This window comes from Ascaphus truei, chromosome 4, assembly GCF_040206685.1.
Source record: "Ascaphus truei isolate aAscTru1 chromosome 4, aAscTru1.hap1, whole genome shotgun sequence".
NCBI lineage: Eukaryota > Metazoa > Chordata > Amphibia > Anura > Ascaphidae > Ascaphus > Ascaphus truei.
The window spans coordinates 58,870,106-58,895,725 of record NC_134486.1 but is presented as its reverse complement, the minus strand read 5'-3'; the positions used below and the strand labels follow the sequence as shown (position 1 = coordinate 58,895,725).

At 44.4% G+C, this 25,620-nt stretch overlaps 1 protein-coding gene across 1 annotated transcript in view; it reads right to left on the bottom strand.

The window, feature by feature from the left end:
- The window catches only part of MSH2 (mutS homolog 2), a 189,058-nt gene that overhangs the window by 140,392 nt on the left and 23,046 nt on the right, over nt 1-25,620 (bottom strand). Inside the window, exon 6 of the mRNA XM_075595822.1 lies at nt 20,872-21,005. Within this exon, the coding sequence (XP_075451937.1) occupies nt 20,872-21,005 (134 nt within the window). The remainder of the gene's footprint in view (nt 1-20,871; nt 21,006-25,620) is intronic.

Sequence of the window (25,620 nt, the reverse complement as noted above, 5' to 3'; positions counted from 1 at the left end):
ACGACAAAAAAAATCAAGGTAAACAAAAGAATCAAAAATAAATCCTAGCTCTATCTGAGCATTAACTAGACAGCAATTCTCTAGCTATCTTTGGGTGGGTTCGCCACTTCCCCAACAATAAAACACAGGTAGTGGAAAAAATGTGTACGGACACACACACACACACACACACACACACACACACCTTAGTGCAACTGGGGGTGCGCTAGATTAATTAGACCCCAAATGGGATCAAGTACTGTGTTTGTCTAAATATATATTTATAAGAAACACATGATGTTAACTGATCATGCACTTAGGTGTATCCCTGCCTGTTAGGAAGTATGGCTTAATGTATCCAATATTTATGGATGGAAATTTAGAACCGTTAACAGTGCTTAAAAGGCCACACCAATATATAACCATGTATAACAGAACACATAAGAGCAAACTCTCAAAGTGTATGTATTGGTAATATTGGTAAAAATTGTATGCAAAGAAGAGAAAGTGTTTAACTTTATTATTGTTATTATTATTATTATGGTGTCCACATTTAGAAGATAACCACTTATTGGCTGCAATAGCAAAATTATATGCAGAAAGGAGAATGTGTTTTACCTTACTAATGTGATGTTCATATCTTAACCACCCCGTTCAAATACTTATTGGAGCTAGATTGTATAATTGGTAATTGCTTGTTTCAATCAGTAAACACTGATTATCTTCTAATCAATGAAAGTATTTATTGGGGTAATGAGAGATGCAGTCCCATCCCTGACAAAGCCGCATCACGTGGAGAAACGCGTAGGAGGAGCTAAGCACAGAGCACAGACCGCAGTGAAGCCTCCACAATTCACTCAGTGAGCTGCAACATCGTCTGGAAAGACAGACGAGGACACCTGACGTCACAGCAGGAAGGAATCGGGGGAATAACACGCTGAGGAAGACGGCAACCAGACGGCACCCGTGGAGAAGATCAGCAGCCCCCGCCAATCAACGGAGGTAGTGGGTCTTCAAACTGACATCTGCCCGAAACAGCTGAACAGCCCGGCGGACACCCCAGGAGCAAGCGCTGTCCTTAGTTTCCAGCCAGCAGCAGACACACAGAGGGAGTGAGACTAAACACTGTTTTCAGGCAATTATCCTTTTTTTTTTTTACAAGAATCTATTTTTATATATACTTTTTACTTTTTCTTTTAAAGCATTATTGTGAGTGCATAATCCTGTATTTTACTGTCTATGGTCACTTAAGGTGATATATAAAGTTTAAACATTTTATTGTGCCCTTTACATGTCTTTTCTCAATAAAACACAGGTATCATAAACAAACCTGCTGCAGACACGTGCCTGTTTTCAGCATCCAGCTCTCTTAGGCTAGGTCCCTGTTGCCTGCTGCAGCGCCTGCTGTGGTGTGCACTGCAGGGACAAGAGCCGCCCCTCAATGGGGCCAGGCCCACTACCAGGATTGGCCGCCGCGTTGCGCGACCAGATTTTTCGGAAGACAGAAAAACGGTGTTCAGATCTGGCGATGGAGTGCTGGCCACGCCCCTCGGCGGATCAGCCAATGAGGGTAAACCTGCCGGGTGACATCATGGCCGCACCCCCGGTACGCCCTCGTCACGCATGTTTTCTTATAATCTGTTAATCAAGGCCAGGTGATCTGCACCTGGCTTCATCAGCAAAACCTTCCCTGGGCCTTTAACCCTAAGTAGGGATAGATATAATTTGCAAATGCAGGGCTTGTGTATCTCCCATCCACAAAGTCATCAGCTTTCCTCTCACAACATGTACAAATATTATTGGGGATTAACCCATTTCACCAAAGCACTGACATTGAGGTTTTGGCTCAAACATTAAACAATAACAGTTCCCTTAGGGATCTTGGCAACTGTAGAAAGTTCCGTATTAAAAAAAAAAAAAAAAAGTGGTATCATTTGATTTTGAGATTACAAATAAATATTACCCCCAAATACCACATTATAGAACAGGAGTTCCTCTATCATTCCTTTTGCTAACAAAGGCAAAAACCCAGTGCCCGTTTACGGTATGGGAGATTTCTCACAATGTGCCCAACGTGCAGTTGGAAACGTTCTGACACGCCCCTAATAAAGGGTGGCTGTGTCACAGGAGACCAAAACTTTTAACACCAAAATTACCCGGATGCTTTGAGCAAAGCAAGAGATAAAATAAATTGTCATATATTTACACAATGAACATACACAGCTTAATTTACAAAATATTACGAAAATACACTGCTGGGACGGGACAAAACCAAATCTATTTCCAGAACAAAATCTTTTGAAACGGAGTCTTTAGGCACCATTTCCCAGGAGCGGGGGTTGTGCGCAAATAAAGCCAAAAACAGTCTTTGGATAGGGGCGCCTCTCGCAACCCCTTTTTCTCCTCCGTAGTTGCTTACTTCGTTCTACCGCCGTAGAATTGGTTCTGGATTCCAAAGTTCTTACGAACTCTTGACTTGGGTTACGATGTTGCAAAGTTTAAAATCCAGCTCAGATGAATCTGTTACCGCATGATGAGTCTAACTCCCGATCGGCTGCAGGGATTTTTAAACAGTCAAAACACCTATCTTTAAGCTATGCAGCCAAATCGCTGCGTGGGAACTAAATAACCCACCTATCCTCAGGTTGTCAGTACCTCCCAGCCCCAGGCAGAGGGCTTCTTAGTATACCACGGGCATGCGCAAACTTCGCACCTTCGCAGCCTAGCATACCAGACCAAGCCACCTTTTCTGGCGACATCTTGTCTACTTCGCCCGGACATCTGCTAGGATGAGGGTACTTGTATTTACCCGTCCCCACTTAACACCTTAATATGTCGGAACCTTTTTAACTCTGGACTTTTCCAGACATCCTGGAACCATGCCAGTGGAATGTCTTACAAGTTCGGGGCTAAATGATGCATGAATCACTCACAGGAATTCCCTGTTATGCATCTTACAGTATGGTACTTGTAATTAAGTGTTTCCGTTGTCCCGCCAGAATGAAAACCCCCTCACTCCTATAATGTTGGCACAATTAAAAGATGGGGACTTTCATTGATCAATTTTCATATAACTTTATAAAAATTGCAGCATAACCTTTTGAATGGTTTTTACTCCAGCAGCACTCAGAGCAAAACTCAGCATTCTAGGACCTTCCTAGCCGACGCTAGCTAAACGCTATGCGCTGTAAGCTGCTGCTTTTTAAAACCATTTTTCATTTGCTCGGGTTACAGGGAAACATGGGTACAATAACTCATACATTTAAACCATGATATTATTATCACCGCCTTATACCTAGTGGGACACACACAGACATTTTTAATACAATTACAGTGTTACTGCCAATACTGGGTCGCAGAGCTGGCACTCTATAATTCCCCAATATGGCTCAGGGGCACCCAGCCGGGCATAATACCTTCTTTCACTGGCCTGGGTACCCCTTTACCGTCACACGCTGCTCCAGCAATGATTGAGGCCGTGCGCTCTATGGATGTACTTGCCCCACGCCAGAGACTCAATTGTGCTGAATGCGCTTTGGGATTCAAAGTTACCGGCTCAAGAACCATCAAAACAAATTCAAGCCTTCAAATAAAGTATAGTGGAAAACAGCGCTTGTAAATAAACGACTCAAAGGGTTTTCTCGCTTGATTGCGTCCTTGCATTTAATATATTTATATCAGTGCAATAGTCTGGATGTACTGTTTAGAAGTGTTGGTCATACATTTTATCTGAAGTAGTAATTGTTTTGGTGCCTGTGTATTACTCACTAGAAACTCAATGGAGTTTGGAATTGGTTATAAATAAAAAGTTTATTCCTAGCCTATAATAAAACTGTTTTTATATAAAATAAAAGTTACATTTTTTTTTAAAAAATTAAAAAAAGGGAGGCGCATGCGCGACGGCTGGCTGCATGGACGTGTGAGTTACAAGCTCCGTTCACAGCCGGCACGAAAATAAATAAAGCACGAAAACTACGCCGACACTCACCGGAAAAACCCCCATAGCCCGCCGAAGCTGCAGGGATGTCGAGGGCAACGAGATCGAAGCGGACCTCGTCGGTCTTAACCGACTATTTTGCCAAGGGAGAAGCGGGCCGCGCCAAAAACCACGAGGGGCCCATACATAGCGGCTCCGAGTCTGAAGGGGAAGACGGGGCTGATCATGAAAGGGACGACCAGATAATGCGACGACGGGACATGCGGGAGTTCTCTATGGACATAAAACGCTGCTTTCAGTCTGAACTGACCGCTCTGAGGGCGGATTTAGGCAGCATAGGGATCAGAACAGACTCCCTTGAAAGGAAACTTGACTCCTCCATTAAGGCCCAACAGAAAGCTGAAAAAAAACTTGCCCAACTGAAAGAGATGCGGGACCTCGCCGACAGACAGGAGGACGCAGATAATCGGGACCGCCGAAACAATGTGCGGATCCGGGGGGTCAAGGAGGAAGAGACGGATCCGGAGGATTTTGTGGCCAGATGGCTCCAGCAGCTCATGCCAGAGAAGTCAGAGCGAGACACCCATTTAGACAGGTGCCATAGAGCCCTGCGCTCGAGGCCACAACCAGGAGACCCCCCCGCGACATCATAGTACGCTTTCATTTCTTCAGGACCAAAGAGTCCTTCTGTCAACTGACCCGGAACGAGGCACTATTTGAAGGCCATAAGATGCAAGTCTTCCAGGACATCTCCCCCGCTACCCTCCTCAAACTGAAAAAAATTACACCTATAACGAAGGTACTACGCGATGAGGGGGTTCGCTATCGCTGGCTATACCCGTTTGGCCTGATGGTGATCCGCAATGGCGTCCCACACACCCTGCGGCAGCTGGAGGAGGGGGGGGAGTTTCCTGGCCAAACTCGGGCTGCAGGATAAGGCCCCCGCAGAGGCAGCTACTGAGTGTGCAGCCCCAGACCCAACATGGAGGGAAGCTGGGAAATCTAACAAAAACCGACAGCCTCGGAGTCCTAAGTGAGGAGGGCTGGAGGCAAAAGAGAAAACTCACAACAAAAATAAAATTAAATCGCTAAACGAAAATTTACCCACGACAAAAGGGTAAACCGGCTCACCTGACATTGTCACAGTTTACACAGTTTGCCGCGTTAAGGCTCTAATGTTGAGAGCCGTCTGGGGAACCTGTTGTTCCAAGTTTCATTTACCTCCGAGCCGCCTACGCAGCCCAGCAGCAGTGTTCCACGTCTGGCGGCCATCTTGGATCCTCTCCGACCGATCATTTGGCTGAGGGCGGTACCTGGTGACGTCACAGGGAAGGAACTGAAAAATCCCGCGAGAAGGCCTGCAGGGAGATGGCGGCGACACTGACCAAAGGGGGAGGAGCCGCAGCGCAAGCATACGGAGGCCGAGCGGAGCGCTGGAGAGACCCGAGGAGGATGCCCGGGACTAAGAGTGCAACGGGGACACACCAGACTGGGAGTGGGAGAAGGGAGGGAAGAAGGGGGAGAAGGGAGGGGAGAAGGGGGAGAAGGGAGGGATGAAGGGGGAGAAGGAAGGGAAGAAGGGGGAGAGGGGGGGGAAGAAGGGGAAGAAGGGGGAGAGGGGGGGAAGGAGGTGGAGAGGGGGGAGAAGGAGGAGAAGAGGGGGGGGAAAGGAGGAGAAGAGGGGGGGAAAGGAGGAGAAGAGGGGGGGAAAGGAGGAGAAGAGAGGGGGAAGGAGGAGAAGAGGGGGGAAAGGAGAAGAGGGGGGGGAAAGGAGGAGAAGAGGGGGGGAAAAGGAGGAGAGGAGGGGGGGAAGGGAGGAGAAGAGGGGGGGGGGAAGGAGAAGAGGGGGGGGAAAGGAGGAGAAGAGGGGGGCTGGGAGTTAGACACAGAAAAACTGCATGTTGACTGCATGAGGAAAACAATTGCAAGGCCCCAGAAGGGGACAACGGGAGGCAGAACAAGAGGTCAAGGGGGACCGAATAAAAGCTATGGGGGGGGTTTTCGAGTTAGTTATAGGGTGGGAGGGGAGCTGGAGGTAAGCTCGGTTACTTAGTTAGGAACGCGAATAAGTTGGGGGGGGGGGGTTTGACGGTAGAGTCAGTTCTTTAGAAGTGCTAGAGGATAGCTCATGGCAAGAGATACCACGTACATAATGGTACAATTTGTCTGCCGGCGGGGGCTTAAGTCTGGCCGTCGCTGTGCGTCTACAGACTCGGGCCGGGGCGGATGCCCAGGTAGCCGAGAAAGTCCTTGGGAGAGGATGGAGCGGAGGAGCCCTGTGGAGGGGAGGAGGGAGCCAGGGGCGCTGGAGGAGTTCCACCTTCCCGAAGGCAAGGTGGGGGCGGTGGTCTGGGACCATTATTGCCTCACCCACATTGCTGATCATATCAATGTTGTTTTTTTCCCTTTATGTGTCCTGTGTCCCATATGTGTTCTCCCTGCCCTTCCCCCCCCCCCCCGGCCAAGGAGGCAACCCGCTGACATTGAGCGCACCGCTGTGCACTGCAGAGAGGCTGAGTACTCCCGGGGAACATCGGACACTCCAACCTAAGACATACAGGACAAGAGGTGAGAACACACGCACCTCATGTCATTAACATTTATCTCACACAACGCCAAGGGGCTGAACTGCCCGCGTAAGCGAAAAATAGCGCTCACTGACTATGAACGTAAGGGTGCGGACATTGTTTTACTACAGGAAACACACTTCAGCACCACCAGTTTCCCCAAATACTTTGATAAGCAATTCAGACAGGTTTAATTAGCGTCCGCAAGGGTGAAAAAACGCGGAGTAGCAATACTGATACATAATAGGGTGGGACTGGTGGTGGATGAGATGAAGAAGGACAAGGAGGGTAGGTTCCTGTTACTCACAGGGTCCATTAACCAGCAACCGATCACGATCGCCGTAATATATGCCCCTAATGGACAAGACCCGGCCTTCTTCGCTTCATCCTTTGAAACTATCCGCAAACACGCTAAAGGCGCATTAATCATAGGGGGAGACTTTAATACAGTATCAAACGCAGCCCTAGATCGCTCAGATCCCTACAGGCGCCGGACGGATCCTGGATCCAGGGCCCTCGAACAGGGACTGCGGGATCTTCAGCTGGTCGACATTTGGAGGGAACTCCATCCCCTCACTAGAAACTATACTTTCTACTCACACCCACACGACTCATTTAGTAGAATCGATTACTTCTTTGTCTCTAGTAGACTGGTCCCAAAGATCGCCCATGCGGGAATCCACGATATTTCGTGGTCCGATCACGCACCAATAGAGCTGCAGTGCACACAGATAGGACTGGACAGGCCAGGAGCAAACTGGAAATTAAATGAATCCCTTTTAAAAATCCCGGATCTACAGATCAGGATTGGGGACGAAATCCAAACATTCTTTAGAGAAAATAAAGGAAGCGTTAGCTCCCACATAACCCTCTGGGAGGCACACAAAGCAACAATAAGGGGGAATCTGATCAGTATTGCTGCCCGCAAGAAAAAAAGAGAGCGACGCTAAAATCAGGAAAGAACACTCGGAGCTAAAGACACTATGGGATAAATATAAAATCACCCCAGACCCTGCCACCCGCCAACTGATTGGCGACGCTCAGACTAAACTAAATCTACTCCTGGCCTCTCAGGTGGAGAAGTCGTTAAGTTGGTCTAAGAGAAGATTCTTTGAAAAAGCAAACAAACCAGATACCCTGCTGGCTAACATGATTAGCGCTAAAACCAGTAATTATAATATCCAGGCCCTACGGCTGGAGTCAGGCGACACCACGGCCAACCCAAAAAAAATTGTAGCGGAGTTCAAAACATACTACGCGAAACTATATGACGGGGACAAAGTAGCCCATTCGGCTGGCACGGACAAAGCCCTGAAAGATTTCTTGAAGGGCTCGAATCTACCGGACCTGAGTAGGTTGGACAGAGAGGCAATGGGTAGTGACTTTACAACGGAGGAAATATTGGAGGTTATCAAACATCTAAAACCCTCTAAAGCCCCGGGTCCCGACGGTTTCTCGAATCTTTATTATAAGAAATTCGGAAAATTCTTAACCCCGTTCCTTCGCAACATGTTTAATCAAGTACTGGGAGGCACCCCTTTCCCCCAACATATGCTCCAAGCGTCCATTTCGGTAATACACAAACAGGGAAAAGACCCGTTGGACTGCAAAAGCTACAGACCAATATCCCTGATTAATTCGGATATTAAAATTTACGCCAAACTCCTGGCCAATAGATTGGGTCTCATCCTACCCAGACTGGTGCACCCAGATCAAGTCGGGTTTGTCCCGGGTCGACAGTCTTCAGACAATACTCGACGAATCATTGATCTGTTAGAAATAGCCAATGCCAGATCAATACCAGTTATGGCGCTCAGTCTGGATGCAGAAAAAGCGTTTGATAGGATAGACTGGCCATACCTTGAGGCCACGCTTGGAGCGTTTGGGATGGGAAAGAAATTAACAAAGGCAATTTTCGCCCTCTACGAGACTCCGTTGGCAAGGGTTACCCACCAGGGGTTCGCCTCGGACCCCTTCCAAATTAAGAGCGGAACAAGACAGGGCTGCCCGCTCTCCCCCCTCCTCTTTGCTTTGTGTATGGAGCCACTGGCCGCCCACATACGCGACAGCAAAGACATCACGGGTATAGACATTGGAAACCAGTCACATAAGGTGGCACTCTATGCGGATGACGTGTTCCTGACTATATCTAGACCCCTTACCTCTCTGCCAAACCTTTTTGACCTGTTGGGGAGATTCAACAGGATTTCCGGATTCAAAATAAACCAGTCTAAATCTGATGCTATGAATATTAATCTCCCCAAGCACACGGAGAAGCTGATCGCCATAAATTTAAATTTTAATTGGCAACCGAAAAACATTAGATACCTGGGGATCAACGTCACCAAGTCTTATAATATGCTATATCAGGCAAACTATCCCAAAGTGGCACAGACTTTGAGAGGGGACCTCAAAAGATGGTCCACCCACAATATTTTGTGGATCGGAAAGATCCACTGCGTTAAGATGAACCTGATTCCACACATCCTATACCTCTTCCAAACCCTCCCAGTGCCGATAGGATTGAAGGATTTCCTCTCACTTCAATCAGCTATAGATAAATTTATCTGGGGAGGCAAGAAAGCGAGGGTGGGAAAACAAATTATGCGTAAACGCACGGAAGCAGGAGGGCTGGCGGTACCTTGTTTGTTGTCCTACTACAAAGCGGCGCAATTATGCAAAATCAAGCAATGGCACACGAATCCAGGCTCAAAGAGATGGGTCGCCCTAGAAAAGGGGCTTTGCTCCCCTGTGGCTCTGGAACATTTAATCTGGCTCCCCAAAAAGGCACGGATTAGTGCCAAATTGCCGCTATCCTCCATGACCAACTCACTCTCGGTTTGGGAGGCCACACGTATGAGATGTAGTCTGACCCATAAAGCGTCAGGTATGACCCCACTTTGGGATAACCCACTTTTTGCTCCGGGCCGGACCAGCGCAGACTTTACTATCTGGAAAAAAGGCAAAATAAACAGGCTAATAGATCTGGGGGGAAAACGAGGCGTTCAGACATTCGATCTACTTAAAGAATACCAAAACATTCCCAACGCCGAGTTCTTTAGATACCTCCAGCTCAGAGCGTTTTATCAATCAGTGCAGCCCCACATCCCAATGACGAATTTTGAAAAGCTCTGTCGATTGGGGACATCCACCAAGGGACTCACATCGCAGATGTACGGAGAAGTGATCGGTTCTAGTAAGACAGTGACGGACAAAACCGGATACATGATTAAGTGGGAAAAGGACTTAGGGGAGGAAATTGACGTAGAGGAGTGGACAAAAATTGTGACGGCGACTTCAAAAAGCTCAATGTGCACGACTTTGAGAGAGAATGCATATAAAGTTATGATGAGATGGTACCACACCCCCACTAAATTAGCTAAATTTCTGCCCAGCTACTCCCCATTGTGCCCAAGACAATGTGGACAACAAGCAGACTTGTTACACATGCTGTGGTCTTGCCCCAAACTTACGCCGGTCTGGGATTCAGTTAATGATTGGCTGAATAGGATCCTCGGCACATCCACCCCCGTAGACCCATGGCGGTTCCTTTTGAACAGGCCGCAAAAAGGTCTCTCTGGGGGAGCAAATAAACTGGCGGTACATTTCGCAACGGCGGTGAGGGGGGAGATCGCAGCACGTTGGAAACAAAATGAAATCCCAATAATCGCTAAGATCAGGAACCGAATTTGGTCAGTTTGCCAGATGGAGAAATTGACGAGTCTGGTCAATGACACTGGCACAAATTTCTTAAAAGTCTGGTCACCATGGTTGGCACAGACAGACATACAGGGGGTAGATAGGGCCACGATTTGGCATTGATAGACGTAAAATGCATTCTCCCTTAGAGAGGCCCTGAGACACCTCGACGGTCCACGAGCACACGCAGTTCATAGGAGGACAGAGAGTGTGAGGTACACCGGTTGCCCACCGGACTCTCGGCTTTCTCATACGCAGAGAGCCAGCGGTCACACGTTTAGAAGCGGAACCTCGGTCGGAGGTCCCCTCCCACCCCCCCACCCCCATCTCCCCCTCCCGGCTGGGAGCTAAATGTGGTTTGTCGGTTAGTCTGTTTGTCTCCCCGTTTGTCCAAAGTACACAGATACTACACATGCTGCATGTTTTCCAATTGCAGGAGGCACGTTTCCCTCCAATGTTTATCATGAATGCATGACATGTATGTACTCACACAATTCAAAAATAAAAAATTTTAAGTTGAAAAAAAAAAAAATTAAAAAAAAAAAAATGTATGAGGTTACCGGCAATACAGGTAAGAAAAGCCGTATCACTTACATGACAGTAACTGCAAAATAAGAGGGGTTAAGGATTCCATTGTGTTCATTTAAATGAAAGCAGTAACGCGGTTATTTGAACTAACTAAAAAAAGATACAGTAAATCAATAAATGCACATGGCTTTGTTGCCAAAACAGGCAAGTAGATTTCTTCTGCAAGAGAGGAGTGCTAAGGAAATACCTATAAGAGAGTTCGGACTGGTCATTAAATACATTTTCATACAAGCACAGCAGGTGGCTGGCACTTTAGGAAACCGCCTCAAATAAGTCATCTATTGCCAGATTTAAAAGAGCAATCCAAGCAATATCCTACGTATTTTTTTGTTACTATATCAGTTCTGTAGTATTAGAGAATACCTAACTTATTATTTTTTAATTCAATGCTTAATGCAATTTTTCATGAGTTTTAATATACTTACCTGTTATGTAATAGGTTCAACAGCATTTTCTCTGCATGTAGTGAGAATTCACTCACTTTTGTTCGATATTACATGCGCTATACCTTAGGTTTTAAATAGCTTGATTTTTTCGGTTTTCTATTTATATATTAAAACTTTATTATTTTGATCTATAGTGAGTGCATCAGTAGGGATTCCTGCTTTCCTCTATTCATGTAGTCATTTGTTGCCAATATTCCCAGTAGTTAGAACTGCAAACTGTAACAATAGATAATTGTTACTTTAGTGATATAAGGATACATTGTAGCTGCTGAGTTACACTGCCAGAAAGAATTATTTGAAACTGAAAGGCAGCCATTTAGGGAATCCTGGGAAGCAGGCTTTTGCTGATCGATCACAGGAGAACTAAATCAATCGGATGCTTAGGTAATTGGTTTTCAATAAAAAGCTAAGGGGAGTGTCTATTAAACTCAAATAGTTTGAAATGGGGCACTATCACTCAGTGAGGGGGGGGGGTAGAGAAGGAAAGATCCTGCAAGCCCCTCTGACCACCAGACTTGTGTTTAGCATGTAGCAGAGTTTGCTCCACAAGGATTGATCTATGCTCAAGATAAAATACAGAAGCTAAAAGATGGGTTTTTTTTTTTTAATATACATTACCTACATCATTGACTGTGGTGCACAAGAGCTATGTATGTAGATATAATTGCATCTATATAGCGCTAAAAACATATGCAGCACTTTACAAAATTACAATGCAAGATAAATCAATTACAAAACAATGGGAATAAGTGCAAGAGGTAAATGACAACGTAAGGCGAAGGGAGATCCAGCCCCAAAAATGTAAGTGGTATGTCAGGAGGTTTAGAGAGACACAGTAAGAGTAAAAGTGCAGTCAGGGGAGGGCAAGGGCACTTGGAGTTTAATAGTAGAGGCGTAGAAAATTGAATGAGATGCTTCTTTTAAAAAAGGTGCATTTTTCAGCTGGGCTTTCAATGTGGAAAGTGAAGGTGCCTGACAAATATTGAGAGATTAGTGAAAAAATTAAGACGGGAGATGGCTGAAGAGGCATAAAAGGGGAAAAGATTAGACAAGCTTGGGTGGAGCGCAAGAAACGAGTAGGGGTGCAACGAGAGTCGAGATATATACAGGGAGGTGCGGAACCTTATAAGAAATTAGAAGAATTTTGTAGTTTATATAGAAATTAATAGGAAGCCAACAGAGAGTTCAGGAGGTCAGAAGCATATACGCTCCAGGTTTGGATTATCCAGTGGGCCTAACGGGTTCAGTGCCCAGGGCCTACGAAAAAGTTTTAGGCCTAATAAAAAAAAAATCTCAGATGACTCAAAAATGAGAAGAGAAAAACTGCCAAATCAAACTGAATAATTTACTTTAAATTTAATTACTTTATTAACCGGTTTATATAAAAACAATACAATCCTTTAAAATAATGTATTAATTTAGATGGCCTCAATATCCGCATACGGATTCCAAAACACACGACAAAGCTCTCCCGCGCACTCCAGACATCTTCTCCAACCTTCTTCTCACCACTGACACATGGCCTCCCCGATCATTACAGGCAGCAAGTTACATATAAGGCAATAACGCCAACAGTATTATAGACAAAATATCAGTCATATATTATCTAGAGCTATGGTTATATTATAGGACCTATACATTGCAAATATCCAACTATAGATCTATCTTGGGGGCCTACGATTATGAGTGTGCCTAGGGCCTACAAGGACTTTAAAGATATTTGCAGATATAAATTTGTATGGACTGTACCACTGTAACCCCAACATTTTGCCGTACGCTTTTGATGCACCCTGGCTGCCAAAGTTCACTGGTGAGGCGACAGATCTGTCTGACTGTGTGTGTGTGTGTGTGTGTGTGTGTGTGTGTGTGTGTGTGTGTGTGTGTGTGTGTGTGTGTGTGTGTGTGTGTGTGTGTGTGTGTGTGTGTGTGTGTGTGTGTGTGTGTGTGTGTGTATTTGAGGGAAGGCCTTGTTCATGCAGTATCAGGTGACAGATACACAAAAAGCAGCTATGATAATTGGACAGTTGGATGGAGTTGCCTTTCGAGAGATAAATTGCTGGCCTGATAAGGATATAGATACAGCTGGAAAAGTGGTTGAACTACTCAGGAGAGCATTTGGCACCAGAAGTGATGCGCAACAGGTACCTAGGATTCGACAAGCCATGCTGTATGTATGGGACTGGAGATTCAAGGGAGAACAGAGTGTCCGTATCAAAGGCTCTGAACAAGCAGCTGGTGAAACAAATATCAGTCTTCCGTTACAACTGAAAATCCTCCGGGGCAGGATTGTAGTCCGACTCCAGGTATTAGGCATCAAATTATAAAATCAAATGAGAGGTACAGAAAAGTGGTGCAGTGAAGAGAAGGCAGAATAGCAATGCCTCTCTCACAGCTGACAGACAAGAACAGCAGCCACTTGTTCTAGAGAGTAAGCCACACATGGAGATTGTTCCCTCTCCTCCATGGTGGCTGCAAAGATTTTCAGGAGACTCCAACAACTTAATGCATTAACTGCACAAAAGGGTGCGGAGGTACATAATGTGACCAATCCAGACAGAAGACAATTTAGAGATAGTGGGGGTGCAGCAGACACTTGATTACACAAACGCAACGTACGTTATAAAACAAATGCTGTTGTATATTTGAGGTCACATTCCCAGTAGCTCTCCAATTGCCAAATCTATCAATGTTGAGCTTGCCAAGATTGTGTATGTCTAATAGGAAGGGACGTATCTTAGCAATGTTGTGAAAAAGAGACACTGCAAGATTTAGCAAACAGCGTTTATATGGGGAGAAGGAAAGGGAGGAGTGGAATATAACCCCTTCGCAGCGTGCTTGCGAGACTGGGCTCTATGCAGAATTTTGATAGAGGCTCATCATCTTTAATCACAAGTAAATACTGTGACAAAACGTCTCTGTTTGGGATCACACAGGGCTGCCTACTATGCTGCTATATAATAAGAGGCCCAATAGGTGGCAGTATAGCAATGCATTGCTACGTTTTAAGTTAAGACCGTGAAGAAGAAATAAAATAGCTAGACGGCTAGTCTCGAATAACACCACACCTCGATATGTTGCCTTTCTTCAGCTTGTGTTCCATATTCCATCTAGTTCAGACTTGACAAAACCATAGCCAGACCAAAAAAAATAAGGTACAAAGCACAACACACACATGGGGTGTGGAGGAAAAATATTAGGGACATTATTTAGTCTTTAGATATGAGAAACCTGTAACACATTGCTGAGAGACATTTAGACAATCTTCAAAACAGACATTACCAAATCACAAAATCAAGCATCATGTTCCCAATACTTATCAGTGCAACGAATTTCAACTTGTCTGCAAATCTTGAGTTACAAAAGACTGGAGGCAAAATGTGTGGATTATCAAAAACCACACCCAAATATGCAGTAAATGGTTCAAAACAAGCAGTGTTTATTGCACAACTAGTCTACATAACATACAGTGGTGAGAACACGTTTGTGAACCCCGTAGGATTTTCACATATTTCAAACCTAAAATGTTATTAGATTTTAATCTAAGTCCTAATAAAGGTAACTTGAACAAATGACACAAAAACAATGCTATTTTGTCAACATTTATATACGAATGATTAAACATTTTAAATATTTGTGAAAAAGTATGTGAACCTTTAGATTCAGTTCCTGGTGGCAGCCTTGAGCAGCAATGACGTCAAGTAAGTGTTTCCTATAAATGCCGATCGGTTTTGAAACATTTTGCCCCATTCCTCTTTAAAGAACTGCTTTAACTCCGTGACATTTGATGACTTCCTTGTATTAAGAGCTCGTTTCAGGTCCTGCCACAACATTTCGATGGGGTTTACATCCAGACTTTGACTGGTCCATTCTAAAACGCGGATTTTCTTCTTTTGTAGATCTACTTGTATATTTAGAATCATTGTCTTGCTGCATTCCCCCGTTTCGCTCCAGCTCAAGGAGGGATGGCCTGACATTCTCTTCTTGAATCTTCTGATACAATAATGGTTGCGTCAATGATTGCAAGTCTTCCATGTCATGAGGCAGCAAAGCAGCCCCAAACAATCACACTACCACCACAATGCTTGACGATTGGGATGAGGTCCTTCTGTTTGAACAGTGTTCGTTTTTCACCAAACAGAACATTTCTCATTGAGGCCAAAACAGTTTAACCTTTGACTCGTCTGTCCAGAGAACATTGTTCCAGAAGTCTTGTGGATCATCTATGTGCTCTTCGGCGAACTTCAGACACAGCAATGTTCTTTTTAGAGAGCAGTGGTTTGCTCCTGTCTATCCTTCCATAAACACCATTCTTGTTCAGGTCTTTTTCTGATAGTTCAATCATCAACACTCACATTCGCCAAGGCAAGAGTGGTTACTCTAGGGTCCTTTGCGACTTCCTGGATGATTTGCCGGTTTGTTCTTGGAGAGATTTTGGTACGACGACCACTCCTGGATAGAGAGACTATGGTCTTGAACATTCTCCATTTGTAGACTGTCTGACAGTGGATTGGTGGAGCCCCAAATCCTTAGAAATGGTTTTGTAACCCTTTCCAGACTGATGATCAATAACTGCTTTTCTGAGGTCCTCAGAGATTTCTTCTGATCATGGCATGACGCATTTCCACACATCAGTATGGTGAAGACTAAACTCACAATGGTTCTGATCTTTATACAGGGTGGGGCCTCCAAACTCTCCCCTGAAGACCACCTGAATTATTATTATTATATTATAACACCCAATTCTAATTATCACCTTAAATTTAGTGGATAAAACTAGGGTTTCACTTCTGCACATACTCTGACTCTTAATTACTCATGGTCTAATTCAGGGGTGCGCAAATTTTGTATGTAGCGCCACCCCCTCCCCCCCGCCCCCCACCTGCCAACCCCTGTGCTCGCGCCCCCTCCCTTACCCAAAATCTGGCATTAAATGACATGCGTTTCCATGGCGACGCGTCACGTCAGATGACGCTGCGTTGCCGAAGACAAGGTAGGAGACACTGCAGAGGCCTCAGACGATCCCCTGGCACTTAATTTAGATGCCGTGGGAAAGAGCGCGGAGCCTCTGTAACCCCCCAGAAAAATATTTCACACCCCTGGTCTAATTGATACATGATTTTGTTTCAAAAGACGTGGAATTGGTTAATATAAACTCTATTGGATATTTAAGGGGGGGGGGGGGGAAAGCCTGATTTTGAATCAAGGTCATCATAGAAAAGCTATAGAATTTCTGTAAATCACTGGGGTTCACAAACTCTCGCTTCCGTATGCTTCTATTGTACATGCCACAGCCCAAGCAATGAAATGATTTAACAAAAAAAAAAAGTACATTTTTATAGATACAAACTAATATAATAGAAAATGTTACAGTTTGTGCCCTGATTTTAGGTTAGGTATCAGATCTTTAACATTTCTAAATAGTAATTCTTACTGGTAACTCCTTACTCACATATATACACCTAAAACATTACAAAAAAGGGTTAAGTTGCATAGAGCCCATACTTTTAGCAAAATTATGTTCTTTTTCGTCAGTAAAGTGTCCGCAACCAGTTTGAGATCACAAAAGGTTCTATATTTACAACATATCAGTAGCTATGATAAAATTTAAAGTAGCAGTCCAAGCTGCCGTAAAAAATCCGTTCTCCTTTGATTGATCGGCAAAGATTCACTAAATGGCTGTCAGTGCAGCAGAACAGGACCAAAGATGCAAAGGTCTGTGGGGAAGATCATGTGACCAGCCAGTCACTAGATAAAATTGCTGCACTGCTAGAGAGAGCAGCAGTCCAGGCATCATGGATCCGCTGGTTCTGGTAATATTTAAATAAATGCTCTTTTATTTCCAGTACGTGTGTAGGCGGGTTTATTTTCCTCCCTTTCTTCCTCCTCCTGCACTACTGTATTATTGTTTGGAGATGGAGCGACCTAGGGCAGTTTCGGAATACATATGCAAAACAGTAACTGATGATTGTTAAAATAATGCTTGTGCTTCATTGTAACGCAGGCATGGAATACAGTTACTCATGTCTCGGCTGCTTTCTGCGCACCTTCATTTTTCAGCCCACCGCTAGTGTGCTGTATATGAAGAAGAAAAGAAAGAGATTCATTTGTATCCCTAAAAGGGTACGTATAAAATACCCATCGTGTATGTTTGAGATTACGAGAACCCCCTCTTTATTAATGTTGTTATCAAAGCAGCCTGCGTTACGTTTATTGTTCAGTGGCATCCGCAGTGAAACTGCCGCTCCCAGATCATCAATAGAAAATTGTGAAATCAGAAACCTGCTGAAACCAGCTTACAGTCTGGCACTTTGAAACTTGCCCTCAGCAATACTAAAGCCAACTTAACACACAAAGACAGATGCAGCCAAGACAGCGGATGTTGAAGATAACGCATGCAAATCGGAATGGAAAAACGGAAGCCAAAAATTGCATTGCTGCTGTAATGAAATAAAACATGGCATTTTTTTTACATGCTTTTATAAGTAGTTGTAATGGTATTTGATTGTTTATATAACAATTTACATCCATAAAATACTGTAACAGGTTGACATACAAGCTCTAAGTCGGCTTAAAAGCAGCACGTGGCCGTTTATTTTTGTAAATTATTTATTTTTGTTGTTGGATTGAAGCAGGGAGTCCCCGGAGCGGCACTGCGTTGATTTCCGCTCTGGGGACCCCCTGCTCCCCGAGATACTGACCTCCGTAAGGGGTGCCGGTATCTCTGCAGGTAGCAGCTCTGGACATCCCTTGCGGCTTCCTATTGGCCCACGTGACGAGGGACATTTAAACATGAAGGAGATACCGGCACCCCCTACATAGGTACGTTTCTCAGGAAGCAGGAGGTCCCCAGAGCAGATCTTAACAGTTCAGCCCCAGAGACCCCCTGCATCAAATCCTAGAACTAAACAAAAAATGGCTTTAGGGATGCTAAAAAGAAAAAAAAAAAATAATGTTAAAAAAGGGTAAGAAGCAGACAGAACAGGCCAAGCTTACAGGAAGTAGTTTGAGTGGTGGCCCGGACCATAAAATAAAAAGGAGCAGGTTCTCATGGTACCACAGCTCAACAAGAGATTGGAGCGAGTCAGCCATATACTCCATTTTGTGAACCCAATACATTCAAGTTGACAGAAAGTAGTGCTCTGGAAAATGAATGAAATATTTCTCTCTCAGACCCATTTCACCGGAATAAGATCAGCTTTTGGCTACTGGTTAAAATAAAGGTGTTTTAGGCTGCGGCCAAGCTGCCACACCTCTGGCACGTCACCAACTCTCCAAGCATGAGCGCAGGCTGTCCTGCAAAATTTTGTGAGCGGGGAGGGAGGGGGGGGGCTGCGTAGCCGTGCATTGACTGGCACCGATTGGCTGCTGAAGGGTCACACGAGCTTGAAAATCAATTTGATCTTTCTTCCCACGCACCAAGCTTGGGAGAGCGTATGTGCACGCTCACGAGCGCGCCGCGTGAGCATACAGATTGATTTTAAATTAAGAGCGTGGACAACAGCCTAAGGCCTCGGCCAGGGTGGGTAGAGGCGTGCTGCTCTGCCGTGCTTTTTCTACGTCGTGGAGCTGGTTCGCCCTCAATGGGCGAGCCGCTCACTTGCGAGCGGCAAATTCAAATTTGCTCGCTCGGCAAGCGGCTGAGCGCCGAGCCCGCCCGCTAACGCAGGACATATGAATTGTCGCAACGTGTCTAGCGTGAGCGCGCGCGCCCGCTCAGCACCACCCTGGACGAGCCCTTAGAGAGCCTCAGCCCTCTCTTGCAAGGAGCACAGAGCTGCAGTTCTGTGTTCCTAATACAGCGTCACTAGAGGGAGCCAAAATGCCTCCAAGTCACATGAGGAGGTAAAGTTGTAATCCATTGCGTAGAAAAAAAAACCTATTTTTAATAAAAGTTTATTTGTGCTCTGCAATACCGCGGTGCTTGAAATTTTTAATTTGAATATATATTAAAAATAATAAAATAAATAAAAATATTTACCGCTCAGAAAATATATATTTTTAAACCAAAAAGTGTACGAGGTCCATAGAGAAATTTCAATCTCGTTTTATTTAGTGGTGAAGGACTTTATAAATGTCATTAGGAACTACAGTAAATATTCACCTAGAACACCTGACAATTGATTCAAACTCATTTGTAACAATTTGCCAATGTAGTAGTTTTATTATATTGCAATGTTCTATCTACATCGCAGAACAACCTACAGATTATATATTACTAGATACCCATTAAAACGCATTGCATACAAAATGATCTGCCGCTCAATACCAACGCTATACAAACGTCCCTCTTTGCTAGTCAGCTCTAATCTCTCACTGCACCCCTGCTTGCCTCTTCCTTTCTTCCACATTTTCCTGCAAGACTAAAGTACTTGTTTTCTTTTTAGCTTCCCCCTTTCCTAGAACCTGGGGTGTATCTGGGCAGAATGACCACATTTATAAAGTTAGAGGTCGGTTGCAAGCCACGGACAATAAAAGTCTGGAAGCTACAGCCAACAAAAACCTCGCCCCTGTTACAAATTAAATGAAATTTACAACTCTAACGTCAGTAACTCCACAGACTTTGACCTTCCCCTAGCAGTAAATTTAGCACATAAACTCCACAACATTGTTGTCCGTTTGTGTAATTTCCTCAGTCTGATAGCTGCTACCCATGGCCCTACCCATTTGGCATGTTACCTTAACACAGCCTTGCAGAGAAGAACAAACAATTTTCTAGCACATACATTATTTTGTTACTAGTCCAACCCTCCTGACCTTCTCATGACACTAATCTGTCCCATGCAGTGGTAAACGTGGTTAGTTGACAATTTGGGTGTTCAGTTAATTCATTATTACCCATATGCCCAGTTAAATTGTGAAAGGAGTGAGGATTTTATCAATTGATGTAATATCTCCCTTATGCTCAGGACTTGTTCTCTTTCACCACAGGGCCTACCTGTTGAGCGAGGGTCCATGCCAGCAGAGCAGTGGAGGGGTGCTCGCCCATGCATCTAGTAGCAGTAGTTGGGCCCAAGCTTCATGTTTGGGATAACAGCCAGAAGGGGCCCGCTCTGCCGCCAGGCCAGATGTAACTTGCTTTAATGGTTAGTGACATTGTTTAGTGACATTATTTAAAGCAGTGTTTTTCAAACCCAGGGTTGTGACCCATTAGTTCTACATCAGGCCCCAGCTGCTGCGGCAGGGCCTTCACTCCAATCCCTCCGCCGGTCAGTGCCGAATGTTGCGCCACCCAGAAGTCGGGCCCAACTTCCACATCCGCCATCGCGAGAATGGAGACCTCCCCCCATAAAAGGTGTAACGCACATCTTTTTTTTTAGTGGGGGGAAATTGAATGTGATGGGAGGGGTGAAGTGTAAAAGGACAGGGGGATTTGTTTGGGTGGCAGTGAAAAATGTGTCAAACTGGGTAATGGTAAAAAAAAAAAACACACACAGTTTAAATAACACTGGTTTAAAGAAAAGAAACTACATTAAGGGTTTTATTCAATATTGTGCAAACCGGGCACTAAAGATATTTGGGGTAGAAAAATTGAAGTCAGAAAGACCACTGTGACTATATAGAATGTAACTTTTCCCCAGCGTAGCCACCCCCCTCCTCTGCATGACCTTTATGCACATTACATTTACAGGCAGTTTGTCTTTTTGATGCCATTTACCTTTCCTCTATTCTGTTCTTGTCCATAAGCGGTTGTTTGATCCACTGGTTGATCAATCGTTGCCCTTGAGGAGTTTTGCACTTATTTAATAAGCCAACCAAAGATTGTGTGCCACTGGTATCTTCAGCAGATCCCTTTTTTTAAAAGGAAAAGAAATTGCATAAGCATTACAGTAACATGTCACAGGACCATGTGAAAAATGCAGAAGCATTGCTGCCTTTAAACTGGTTACTACGTAATACAGACTTGGTTAAAACAGCATTCCATTCAAAACAAACATAATAATCCCCATCTTTTGAGCGGCACTACATTCATTTCAGCTCTGGGTGCCTGCCCTTGCTTCCTGAGATACTTCCCTCCGTTGGTGCTACCGGGTGCTCCATGGAGAGGCTTCTTATTGGCTCCCATACCAAAGGAGATTTAGGCCTCCATATTGTTCACCTAGCTAGGCAAGCTAATGGCAGCACCTAAAGAGGAATTCAAATCCGGAGACCCACCAATAGAAACAAAACAGAAAAAGCTGCAGTCCCCCCCACACCTCCTCCGAGAACAAAGATAAACCAACGGCAGTAACACGTGAGGTGGCAAATATGGGTTTAAACAAAAAAAACAGGAACCCAAGTATTGCGTTTAGTTTGTAAACATGGTAAGGCGAAACGATTTAAGGGGTTTTATTTACTTTTTAGCTACTCCATTGTATGTGTTGTACAACAGTTTCCTCTGACTGCCTCCTTTCTGAATATTACTGTTCATTGTCCCTCTGACAGAGACGGGGGGGGGGGGACTAGGTAGACAAAACACTTGATCACAAGTGAAACCACATGGGTCAGACAGAAAACAACCTTTTGTGAGAATGTAACAGAATAATTGGCCTCCTTAAACAAGTGTAACAATTGTAATAGCCAAGATTTGGATTACAATTTTTTTTGGGGGGGGGGTATTTCATTACTGGGAAATCTCAATAGGAAACGGTCAATCAAGTGTTTCTTTTACATTTATCCCATCCTGCTCATATTAGAGAGCCAATAAAAATTAAGGGGAAGGAGAGACATGGGCTCTGGCTGTACAAGGATTAGCTAAAACACACAGTGACAGACAGAAGGGATGCCAGATTTAGCCAACCAGCTATGAAGTCTCAGTTTACCATGTTAGCAAACTAACTTAAAATCATTAGATTGTTAAAAAAATAAATAAAAGCTAATCAATCAACCAGATTGGAAGCTCAGCACGTCACTGGCATTAGTAATGACTGTACATTGTTGAGCCGTTTACAAAATTTTGTATTTTTGTAAACCAAGAGCAAGTGCATAGAAGACATTCAACAAAGTTTAATAAAATTTTTTTTTAAAAACAATGGAATCAGAAGAAAAAAACACACACAAAAAAAAAAAAAAAACATGAACAACGACTAAAGATTACATTCTTCAGTCTGTTTTTTTTTACAAAACTATACAAACAGGCCTCTTTGATCCACCTCCAACAAAACAAACCTGCCATGACCTGTTTAGGTATTTTTTTCACAAGAAAATGGAGAGGTTTAAAAAAAAAAAATAAAAAAAAAAAAAAAAAAATGAAGAAGTTCCTGGATACAGACATGGCTTCAGGCTCATTTCACTATAAAAGAAAATATTTTTGGAAGTTTTTTTTTTACCCCTGAAAGCGACATTGGCTAGAATTGTATTGTCCACAATTATGATATGTCGCGAAAAAGGAGCTCTATAGTCACCATAAAAAAACAGCCTTGTAAGGCCGCAGCCAGGGTGAGACGCGCGTGTGCGCACTCACACTTGGCGCATTTAAATACATGTTACTTGATGCACGCGTCCAAAGTGCTGCTGCGTGCCCTTGGACCGGAGCTGTGCTTGGGGAGACATCAGAATGTTTTTTGAGCGCGATGGCGAGTCACATGAAAGCATAGCAGCAACAACAACCAATCAGATGGAGCAGAGGATGTAACGCCACTCCAATCTTAGAACCAAAGTGTACCAGTGACAGTGAGGCGGAAAGGGGGGTGATAGACAGCACTCTGACCGGGAAACTAAGCAGGTTTGCAGGGTGCACCGAACAGGAGGGGACCCTTATTCCCCTCACAAGTACTAACAAACAAAAATAGTACCAGCACTCTCTGTCTCTTAGCTAATGATACTGAAAAACACCAATGGAGTGAATATGAATAATTTTAATAAACTGAAATACTAACAACAGTAGCCTATGTGTCAATGAAAAAAATCAATATCACCATGGGAAAAGTCAATATGTAGGGGGTAAAGGGGAAAGAAGGAGAAGGGGAAAAAACACATGAAGCAAAAGGAAAAAAACACAAAATGGAAAAAGGAAAGCAAACTAGGGGGGCTACGTTTCGAGGGGTGACCTCTTCATCTGGCCCATTCCCCCTGGTCCCAAAGGTGCTTCCCTAAGCCTTCCCTCCCCACTGTCAAAAATCTCACACTCACTAAGCACACGATATGTCATGAATCGTGAAGCGGACCGAGTGAAAATGTAAACAGATATCAATCACTAAACTAAAGATCATGAATTATGCAAAAGCAAAGTGTATATGCAGACATCCGTTGTCAAACAGTAAATGAATTAGAGCAAACCCTCTGTCCTTTGCTCCTCGTGCCCTGTGGAGTGATTGGGACTGCTCTTGCTGAATTCACTGCTATAAATAGTAAGTGGAATAGCCGTCCCTCATGATCCTGTGGGTGACGTCACTACCACGCTCCTTCTCCGTGTGATGTCGATGTGGCATGTCCAAAGCTCGCCTGCGCAGACTCCTCTCCTTCCTGGCTCGTGAAGCCGGGAAGGAGAGGAGTCTGCGCAGGCGCTCTTTGGAAATGCCACGTAGACATCACACAGAGAAGGACCCTGGTAGTGACGTAACCCACAGGAACATGAGACGGCTATTCCACTTACTATTTAAAGCAGTGAATTCAGCAGAAGCAGTCCCAACCACTCCACAGGGCACGAGGAGCAGAGGACAGAGGGTTTGCTCTAATTCATTTTCTGTTTGACAACGGATGTCTGCATATACACTTTGCTTTTCCCCTTCTCCTTCTTTCCCCTTTACCCCTTACATATTGACTTTTCCCATGGTGATATTGATTTTTCCGTTTGTAGACAGTTCCAAATCTTTTATTCAGGATACCACACATTTTCTGAATAAAATATCTTCTATTCCACCATTTACCACCAAGGTATAGCTTATATACCTCGATTCCTCCTCTTGATGGGATCGCAGCCGTTAAGGAGACCTTAACTACAGGAGGTCTATACACACCGAAGGAACATATGTTCATACTGGATCTTCTAGAGATTATCCTCAAGGAGAATTACTTTCTCTTTGAGGATACCTTCTATATCCAGGCACAAGGTACGGCCATGGGGTCTAACGTCGCACCCACATATGCCAATATTTTTATGGCTAGGTTTGAGGAGGAGTATGTATACCCTCATCCTGAATTCATCATCCATGGGCATATGTGGGTGCGTTACATCGACGATGTGTTTCTCATTTGGTTGGGGGATGCTGGATCCTTGTTGACATTTGTCTCAGACATCAGCATAGCTAGGGCCACTATCGGGTTCACTTGTCAGTTCAGCGAGATCTCGGTTGATTTTCTAGATACAACCATTTCCGTAGTGAATAATAGATTGGAATCGAATCTATTCACTAAACTTACAGACCGAAATAATCTACTGCATTATAGTAGCTTTCACCCCCCTGGTACCGTACGAGGGCCTCCCTTTAGCCAATTTTTGCGGAGCAAGAGAATCATCGGTACCACAGAGGACATTGGGGTTAGCCTGGATAGGATGCAGGATAAATTTAGGAAAAGAGGATATCCTAATTCATTACTCAAAATTCAACGGGATAAAGCAGAGGCTATTCCCAGAGAAATACTCCTACAGGGTCCAGTAAAGGGCAGCACTCCTAAAAAACAATTCTCCATACCGTTTGTTACTACATTCAATACCCAATCGGGTAGAATCAGAAATATTGTACTAAGGCATTGGCCCTTATTACAGAATGATTCCCTTTGATCCCCTATTTTCACCTTCAAACCCTTATTCTCATATAAAAGGGGTCGCAATATAAGGGATACTGCACCGACACACTTTATTCGAGCAAATACCCAGTATGTACCTGGCAGATACCTGGAATGCGCCGCTCCTCACCTCTGACAAGCCCCGTTGCATTTGCCTTCCCAGCCTGGGTTCATGCCTGGCTGACGGGCGGCTGATCTGTTAAATGATAATGATTAGGATTTAATAGGCTGCAATGCTTCGCGTGTCTACCAGATGGCATAAATTCATGAATTGTAATGCAGTATATATATATATACTGTGCAGTATTGCAGCCAGGGGGAATAAAATGCTTCAATCCCTGCCTGGAAAATACCTCAATGCACTCGGGCAGAAAACAGTCACAAACCTCAATACACCCGGGTATACCCGAATTCGTGGGACTAGCCGAGCTCGAATAAAGTGTGTCGCCAGTGTAGGCTTGTTAAGGCTGATATAGGGGGGGGGAAGGGGCCTGCTCAGACTTTTTTAGGGACTCCAAAATTGGGATGTTACAGGTGTCTAAACTGTAGTCAATGTAACAGTTTATAGGAAGGCCCCACGTTTCGACATCCCCGCACCGGACAGATATACAATATCAAGAACTTTTATACATGTATGTCCACAAACGTAGTATACCTCATTAAATGCCCTTGTGGTCTCGGTTATGTTGGGGAGACCACA